Source organism: Oreochromis aureus, linkage group 12 (genome assembly GCF_013358895.1).
Source record: "Oreochromis aureus strain Israel breed Guangdong linkage group 12, ZZ_aureus, whole genome shotgun sequence".
NCBI lineage: Eukaryota > Metazoa > Chordata > Actinopteri > Cichliformes > Cichlidae > Oreochromis > Oreochromis aureus.
The window spans coordinates 30327312-30337270 of NC_052953.1; the positions used below are offsets into that span (position 1 = coordinate 30327312).

General features: G+C 37.3%; 1 protein-coding gene across 1 annotated transcript; it reads right to left on the reverse strand.

Moving 5' to 3' along the window:
- Window positions 1–443: 443 nt before the first annotated feature.
- On the reverse strand, window positions 444–5943 carry LOC116333208 (glutathione hydrolase 5 proenzyme-like). Its single transcript, XM_039621297.1, has 10 exons — window positions 5933–5943; window positions 5411–5538; window positions 5229–5336; window positions 3641–3818; window positions 3403–3563; window positions 3028–3174; window positions 2386–2516; window positions 1191–1375; window positions 993–1084; window positions 444–460 (listed from the first exon to the last, which is right to left on the reverse strand). Exons 1-10 carry the CDS (start codon window positions 5941–5943, stop codon window positions 444–446), a joined length of 1158 nt encoding a protein of 385 aa, XP_039477231.1.
- Window positions 5944–9959: the final 4016 nt, after the last annotated feature.

The window sequence follows — 9959 nt, forward strand, 5'->3', positions numbered from 1 at the left end:
ACAGAACCTTGAACACACTCTAATCAATTATAGATTCATCCATCAATTTTCTTTGGCTTATCCGTCTCAGGGTTGCGGGAGGGGGGCTTATACCATAGGATTCACTCATTTAGATTCACCGATGAGCCTAACACAACTAACTGCATGTCTTTGGGAGAACATGCAAGCTCCACATAGGTGGTGGGACTCAGGGCCCTCTTGCTATAAGGCAACACGGCGCCAGGGTTCTGCCCTATCTATATACAGTATAAATTGATATGAATAGCCATATGCTGTCAAATCACGATACCACATTTATATTATAAGGTTAACCCATTTCAATAGAGACAAAACGCAACACTAAGATGAGCCCCTTTTGAGCAAGTATTTGGTAATAGTGCGAAGGAAAAATTCCCTTTTAACAGCAAGAAACCTCCAACAGCACCAGGCTCAGAGAGGGGCAGTCATCTGCTGTGACCAGCTGAAGAGTGAGGTGAGGAAGACAGGACAGATTTAGAGAGCTTATATAATTTGTGTTTATAAAAGTTCACTCAGAGCTCAACTTTGCCGGCTCTTGAACTTCAAAACATTTTAGCAGGCTATGACATTAAATAGAAAATGCAATTTTAATCCAAATTTATATGATGTGCTTCAGTTTGGCAGATTTGTTGACCATTTTCATGATAAACAAAACATGATGGGCCACAATGAATTATGAAATGCCATGTTCTCTTCTTATTTCCTCAATGGTACTATTAAATTAATAATTCATGGTGTGCAGTTTCCCCAGATATTGTTGTTTGTTTCTTTCAGATTTCTTATATTTGCCCCCCCAACCTGCTAATATGTACAAACATGCATATTTATCAGGTATATGTGATATTAACCATGCTTAACACATTAGTTTAGTAGATGAAGTAAAGCTGCGAATTAGCACTATACAAATCAGAACTGAGGTCCAGAATATTTGTTAATAAATATTAAATTTAGAAGGAATCCTGCTGATCCCTTACCATGAAAAATGTTATCAGCTCTACCACAGAAGTCATTCAGCTGGTTGTTGAGGATGATTCCAGTGCTTGAAGAGAGGACATTGGACCCAAATCTGTAAAGAATAAACATTAAATGAACTAGGTCTAAACCCTGTGACACTGTGTTGTGGAAAAGTCAGCTGGTTTCTAACAGTGAAACAGAATGATGCAGGTACAGACTCATCGTTGATAGTGCTGGTGACAGACACAGCAGATCCATCTTCAGCCAGCACAGATAAATGTGTGGTGCCGATGCTGTCCATATAAGAGTTTTTGCCGTAATACTGGGGATCATGAGTCTTGTCGCTGCTGATCAAGCTCCGTATGTGGTTGGCAAAGCTATCCTCTGTCAAATTCTTTGCCATCTGCGTGAAATACAGAGAATTAAGAAAACTAAATAAATAAACACATTACAGAAAATACATTCATATCAAGAAAATTAACAAATTACAGCCAAATATTAACAGAATTTTGATCATTGATGCATCACTGATGCTGCTGGTGACAGACACAGCAGGAGCATCTTCAACCAGCACAGACCAATGTGTGGTACTGATGCTGTCCAGATATGAGGTGAAGGTGTAATTAATTATTCTGCATCAGATTTGATGCAGAACACCTGATTGTTCTGTAAATAGTTTTAAATGTTTATTTAAAAAAACACCTTGGCTGCATTTTTAGGTAAACAGCTGCAAAAAACTTTGTAGTTTGCAAAACTCAGTTACTTTTTTAAAGGAGTAACTATATAATTAATTGCCCAACATTGGTCATTATATACTGTATTTATTCTTGTAACAGAGAGTTACAGTACTCTCTCCCAGACCACGGACTCATACTGATAATACAAGTCAGAGCTTTATATTAAAAAAAAAAAACAAAAAACAAGAAAGTTGTGTTTTCAAAATTGGAGTTCAAGTTATTTTTACTTCCAATAGTGTTAACACACTACACAGATGATGAACAAGACTGTTTTTTAATTTTCATTGTAAGTGGGCTAAAGCAATGAATTAAAAGTAGTCTAATATAAATGTAAATGGTGTAATTTGATTATTTTAATAAACCATGTAACTTGGCTGGATGCAATGCTGGCGTGACCACAGTGTACACTTCTAATATTACTCACAGTGGTCCAAGGGATCGCTCAGGGAGTTTGTGTGTTCGCTCAGACACATGAAAAATTAGAGGGAACATTGCATCAGACTACAACTCAATATCAATGTGCACAAACCGACTGTGGAGGGTTGTGGTTTGTGGATGAGCTGCAGGCGGGGGTGGAGCAGTGGGTTCAGGCAGAGCAGAGACTCATGTGGTATTGCTACTTTTACTCGTTTTGTCACAAAGCAGGTGCAAATCTGTAAGATTTCGAGATACTTACTTCATCTGGGATGAACCTTGGATCTCTGATATGTTTCTTTAATCCATTGGCAAATTTTAAAGCTTCAATATAACGGTGATAAAACAAAATCTTGTCATCAGTCGTCTTAGGTTCTGAATTCATTTTGTATCCTGGAAACATAAGTAATTTTTTTTATTACTTAAAACGTTCATTCTTAGTGTATCACATTTGTAAAGATTGATAAGGATCATTTTCTTATATGAAACAAACCAAGGGTGTAGATTTGGTTTTGGCATTGTTGGTGACGGATGATTCAACCACTGAACCCTGACCTGTTTCTTTTTTTTTTTCCTATTTGTCTTTGCTTCTTGATAAAAACAGGAGAAATATACTTGCCTATATATGCTATTCTACATTTTAAACCATTTAAAATCAAAATTCATAGTTTTATATGTGAATTATATAATGTTAAATTACTATTAAACAAATGACTGACTAAGTATTTTAGTCTTTAGTTTACTTCACCCATATTCCATATAAATCAGGTATCATACACAAATAAAAATAGCTTCAAATACAGTCATGACAATAAAAGAATATGACTTTAAGGACTTAACAACATCCATGCTAAATCTACGCCCTTGAAACAAACTCTACATGCTATAAGCAACAATCAGGAACCTTTCATGATGTTGAGGATGAAGCTGAGGATGGCTCCTCCTGAAGGGGGCGGAGGGAAGTACATCCGGTACTCTCCCAAAGAAATATTCCATGCATCAGTCACTTTAGCTTCATACGATGCCAAGTCCTCCAGTGTGAGTTTTCCTCCTGAGCAAAGACAGTGAAACAAATGATTCTGCTGAGCAAAAATGAACACAATGCATTTCATAATCAAGACTTTGAATGGATCGAGACAGCTCACAGTGTAGCCTGTGAGGGATCATGATAGATTTTTATAGAACCAATCGATTTGTTAATTTGTAATTAGATCATTGTGGCTGGCAGACATAGAAAAAGCCCAGAAAAAACAGCAGGATGAATCCCGTCTGATAATACCTGCTTTCTGTATGTCACTGATTAAATTCTTTGCTATTGTTCCGTTGTAAAACACGTCTGGTCCCTCGTTTGCGATCGTCTCCAAAGTGTCAGCCAGTTTCTCAAATTTCACTATATCACCGGTCTTAAGCAGGTTCCCATTTTTATCCAAATATAACTCCCTAAAAGACAAAGACAGTGAAAAATTCATTGTTTGGTCTTCGTATTTATGAAATCACTTTGTGGGTGTATTTCATACCGTAGTGACGTGTTACCAATGCGTGGGATGTGTTGACCTTGGTAGTAAGGAATAGGGAATCCTTCTCTGGCTAATTTGATGGCCGGCTGAAAGAGGTCGGCCCACGGCAACTTCCCATAAAGCCGGTGTGCTGCTTCATAACCTCGAATTTCCCCAGGAACCCCAATCCATCTGCTATCTGGCTAGATAGATAATGGATAGTCAGTGCTGGAAAGTCACACATACATTTGCTTGTGTTTTGAATAAACTGTAAGGTCCTGACCTTTAATGATCAGAGATGATATTTGTTATAAATTTGGTGTTTTGTAAATACTCTATTCTATTATGCTCCATTTCAGAGGGAAACTGTACTTTTTAAATGTGTTTCTGTTTGTAACTGATTATGTTAGAGATAAAATGGTTAAAAATATTGGCATTGGCAATACTGCCCCTAATTTACTTACTATTTATCAGAGCATTACCAAAATTTGTAGTTTTGCACAAACTAAATTCTATTTCAAGTATGTAAAAAAAAAAACGTGTGGTTATGGCTTACTTTGAATTTAGAAATCATTAATGTTATATTTCTCTTTGTTGTTAAAACACACATAATTTGGTGCAAATGTAATATAATAGGACACATTAGGACACTACTTAGGCCATGCCACAGTCAACTTTCATTGTGCTCTGGGCTGCAATAGCTTATTATTCCTAAGCAAGCAACACTCTCTCTTTATATTTCCTAGAGTTGAAATTCCCCTACGTGTTGCTCTTGCATTTTAATCATAACATCCCCTGACAACCACGCCACAACAGTAAGCATGTACTTAGTTTTTCATGGTTTAGTGTGCAATCCACAAATTAAAATTCTCTATCACGCAAAAAAGAAAGCCATATATGAACATGATCCAGAAATGCAGCTGTCTTCTCTGGGCCAAAGTCCATTTAAAAACTATAGAATTGGCTTCTTGCACATCTGGCAATGCACCATCAGTGCTGAAAAGTGTACACAGGTCTTACAGCAACTTATGCTCCCACTGAGTTGACATCAGCAAGATTTTTTTTGATAAGATACCAGTCATGCTGTCTCTTTCCTTTGCTTCTTTGATGACCAGAACCCTATCTCAGATGATAAAACGTAGGTACGATCCTTCGTATCCTGAGTTTGTCTTGCAGACTATGGTGCTGAATTTAAAAAATAACTCTACAGATAACTGACTACACCTTTAAAACCTTTGTGTTACATCTTGTGCATGATTTGGAGAAAAACCTGACAACTTCAATCTCTCTGGCTGTTTCTGAAACTAAGGAGCATGTGTTTCATGTTGTTAATGTATGGTAGATTATTCTGATAGTGTCATATAGGACACTGACTCATTGTCTTTAATAACTGCTGACAGCCAAACCCTCCGTAGTGGTTTGCTTTATCTCTTTTTTCTTTTCTTTTTTATTATCCCAGTTTTGCTTTCTTGAGGAATGAGGAATAAGTCCCAGTGTGCATTAGCAGTCATCTGTACAGAATAAATGAACTGTGGCATAAATGTGAGTCCAAGAGCAGATTAGACTAAACCATTATAAATATTAGCATTATGGCAGAAAAACAGCCCACCTTGCGGCCACTCCATGCTCCACTCTGTGGTTTTAGGACACGACTTAAGCAGGTCAGAGTTCACATTTCTGGGGACAGTCTCTCTGGAGGTGATGATTTTCACTTTACCTTTGAAAAGATGACATATTATTATGTTATTCCCCAACAGGGCTGAGCTAAGAGGAGCGAGGTTGTCTTGTTACCGGATCTGTCCATCACAGTGAATATGACCCCGCCTCCAATCCCCATGCACTGTGGGTTGATGATGGAGGTGCACAGCAGCGCAGCAATGGCAGCATCTACTGCAGAGCCGCCTTTCTGAAGAATGTCCCTGAAAGAGTTCACCGTTATCACTTTAGTGTTATTGTTATCATGTGTGCACAATTAAATTAATTTTAATCTTCATCAAAACTGTAATATCCAACAATTAAATTGCCATGACTGAATAACACGATGATGTGTTGTCTTTTTTGTTATTGCATGTGCTAGGGATGCACAGTTCACTCAATTTTAATCTCTGTCACATCCCACAATTAAATTAACCTGATTGTTTGCAGACAAAGCAGGAGGATCTTTAAATGTACAAAAACACTTTTTCGTCTGTCTGTGAGGAGCCTAGCATCAGGACTGTGGACAAGCTGGAGACAGGGCAGAGAGGACTGACTGAGACCAGTGTAAGGTCATTTGCAGTCATCCAAGTGGCAGGAAATGAGAGCATGAATTACAATTTCACCATCTTTCACATTAAAAAAGTCCTCATTTCAATTTGGAGCAGAGATGGAGCTGTTTTTAAACACTAAGTTAAATATGTCAAATATCTCACCAAGATTTTTTGCATAGGGTTTGATGCTGGACAGTTTGTGAAGCTGTGCAGAAAGCTCTCTGATTAAACTAAGACTTTGAGTGCTCAGCTTCAGTAGAAAAGCAATTTAGGCTACGGCCACACTAACCCGGATAGATCACACTATCGTTTTCAGTGGTTTTCACAGAGTTGTGTGTCCACACTGAAACGGCCAAAAACGCTTGCGTTACAGTCCTGCGCATGCGTGAAAGGCAAGATGATTCGGCCTGCCTCATCTCTGTCTGCCATTTTTTTACTTTCCGGCTCTTTGAAACGTTGCGGCAAAATATCGAGGAAAAGCACCGAGTTTTTTAAATGGACTAACAATGAGGTGGAGTTGTTGCTGTGAGTAACACAAAAGTACAAAGTTGCAAAAGCGAGTGAGAGTTAAAGAATTTGAAGAAAAGCTATCTGGAGCATGTACAGACTGATATTAATCTTTAATAGGGCTGTAAAATTGAGCGCAAATAAAACAACTGCTGTACATGCCCTCGGCTATCTTAGTTGAAGTGGTCACATGACTGCATCATCTGACTAACATGTGTCATCGTTTTTGAAAGTCTCCATTTTCGCTGTCCACACTGTGATGCGAAAGCACCATTTTCAAATGTATGCGTTTTCGAGAGCGTTTAAAAAACGCTGTTGTTTTCAAACGAAAACGCATTAGTGTGGACGTAGCCTTAAACAACTACTTAAAAGTGAAAGCAGTGCTCTGTGGATTTAATCCTGTGTTAGGTTTTGGTAACTGCACTGAATTTAGGTGAATAAGGAGGACCAATTTTATTTTGAACCAAAGATTTGTACATTAGTGGGGAAGTTAAAGTTTGTATCCAAAAGCAGAAAAGACAGTAGCATTGTGTTGGCAAATTAAAAAAAAGTGGAAGTAAATTGTCACATAGTGTTTCAAACAAATAAACTGAGAAAAATATTAAAAGCTGTAGGAAAAAGAGGTCAAATAAGACTGAATGAGTTTAACCCTACATGAGAAAAAGCTAATTTAAAAAATAATTTAAAAAGAAATGGAATTCATTGGAATTTTTTTTTTTGGCAAACTGTTTGTTTTTGTACTTCAAAATGTATTTTAGAGTACACTTATAAGCCATAAAATAACAAACATTTGATACACTGTATATTTTATTCATTAGCAATTTATTTTACACATGATTTAACTTTGTTTTTGCTAATAAGTTATTTTCAGAAATGAAAAATTTAACCCTCTTAGAGCCATAAGAACCAGCTCTCTCAAAAGAGTTCGAATTCCCATCACTAGTAAGAAACATAGTTTTAACTAGAAAAATTTGCATTTCCTGCGAAAATGCAGTGTGGATGCTGGAATGCTGAAGCTGTCAGCTGAAACTAGCTGAAAAAGCTGAAAAGTTGCAGAAATTGTAAAAACTTTGCAGAAGCAAAGGAACGTTGCTAAAATGAAGTAACTTAGCAGAACTGCAATATCTTAGAGGAAACATAATACTTGGCAGAAATACAATAGCATAGCAGAACTTAGCAGAAATATTGTAACTTACCAGAAACACGATAACTTCCCAAAAATACAAGAATTTCGGAGAAATAGTATAAGATAACAGAAAGAATATATTTAGCCAAACATTCTTAAACATTACAGAAATACTACTCTATAGCAGAAATGATATATTTAGAAAGAAAAATATAATATAGTAGAAACACTATGATTTAGCAGAAATCCTACAATATAGCTCAATAACAATGATTTAGAACAGATACTATGATTGAGCAGAATAGTAATAACTTAAGTGAAAATATTGGAAAGGTAAAATGACAAGCTGAATAAAAAGGAACATGGTTAAGTTTGCTCAAAACTAATTTTTGTTCACCTGTGAAAAATAAAATAAAAATACATTTAGAAATACAAATAAGAACAGCCAACAGATACACACAAAATTAAATATGGATACACAAATCAACAAATACACACAAAATCAAATATGGATACACAAATGTACAGAGAGAGACACACACACAGGGTCTATGCCAGTCAACCAGTCTGAATATATTATATTTTTATCCAACAATGAGATGCTGCCCTAAAAGGGCTTTGTGTGTCTTTCTTTCTCTCTCTCTCTCACACACACACACACACACACTCAAACACTCACACCCACACTCAGGCTCACACACACACGCGCGCACACACACACACATAGCATCAGCAAGTGAACAGGGGCTGTTAACAGCATGTTTCTAGGTCAGTCAAACAGCTGTGAGATTCTCAATTTGAATCCACCAATCAGAGGGGCTGTGTGCTTTTTCCTGCCAAAACTGGTGCACCAAGTGCAGGCTTTTACAGCACAGAGAGAGACAGGATTTTTGCAGTCTATTTCTCATAGTGAGGACTCCCCTCAAACAAACAGCCATAAATTCCTAACCAGAGGGGCTAAAACGGTCATTCTTAGACCGTTGTGTTCAGAAGACATGGGAGAATCTTGAAATGTTGACCATTTAAAATAAAAATATGAAATATCATAGATATATGACATAGATGATTGGTTGTCTTAGAAGCCATGATTGCCCCAATATGCAAATTTGAATGTGCAAGGCCTAAGATATGATTGGCTGGCTGGGAAGCCATGAAGGCAACAATATGCAAATTTGAATGTGCAAGCCCTCGGATATGATTGGTTGTCTTAGAAGCCATATAAAAAGCAGTAAAACTGTACTATGATTTGGTAGAAAAATATAATTAATCAAAATACTATATTTGGCAGAAATACTATTTTGTAGCAGAAACACTATATTTAGCACAAATCTGATGAAATGACTTATGACTTAGCACAATAGTAATAACCTAAATAGAAAAATTGGAAAAGAAAATGGACAGCTGAAAAATCCTGAACATGCTAAGGGTCCCTCAAATGTAATTGTTAAATGAAAAAAAAAACAGCAAAAAAAAGTATAACAGTCACACAACCACAAATATGTACAAATATGGTAACACACATGCACAGACAGACACACACAGGATCAAATTCAGTCAACCAGTCTAAATATATTGAATTTAAAACACACACACACACACACACACACACACACACACACACACACACACACACACACACACACACACACACACGATCCAATTCAGTCAACCAGTCTAAATATATTGAATTTGAATCTTACAATGAGATCATCCCATAAAAGGCTTTCTCTCCTCTCTCTCTCTCTCTCTCTCTCTCTCACACACACACACACACACACACACACACAAGATCCAATTCAGTCAACCAGTCTAAATATATTGAATTTAAATCTTACAATGAGATCATCCCATAAAAGCCTTCTCTGTCTCCTCTCTCTCTCTCTCTCTGTCACACACACACACACACACACAGATCCAATTCAGTCAACCAGCCTAAATATATTGAATTTGAATCTTACAATGAGATCATCCCATAAAAGGCTCGCTCTCTCTCTCTCTCTCTCTCTCACACACACACACACACACACACACACACACACACACACACACACACACACAAGATCCAATTCAGTCAACCAGTCAAAATATATTGAATTTGAATCTTACAATGAGATCATCCCATAAAAAGGCTCGCTCTCTTTCTCTCTCTCTGTCACACACACACACACACACACACAGACACACACACACACACACAGAGAGAGAAGTAAGTTTCTAGCGCAGTCAAGCAGCCTGGGAGCTGCTGAATTTGAATCCACCAATCAGAGAGCCTGTGCCCTTTTTCCCGCCAAAACAGGTGCACGCAGCACAGAGAGACACAGGATTTTTGCAGTGTATTTCTCATAATGACGACTCCCCTCAAACAAATGACCATAATTTCCTAACCGTAGGGGCTAGAACGGTCATTCTTACACCGCTTTGTTCAGAAGAGATGGGGAATCTTAAAGTGTTGACAATT

Bases quoted from the DNA above. Each gene is read 5' to 3' on its own strand.
- LOC116333208 (XM_039621297.1), bottom strand. The intron at 5,337-5,410 runs GTAACAAGACAA...ATCTTTTCAAAG, and splicing joins CACTGTGATGGACAGATCCG to GTAAAGTGAAAATCATCACC. The intron at 3,564-3,640 runs GTATGAAATACA...TTTGTCTTTTAG, and splicing joins ATTGGTAACACGTCACTACG to GGAGTTATATTTGGATAAAA.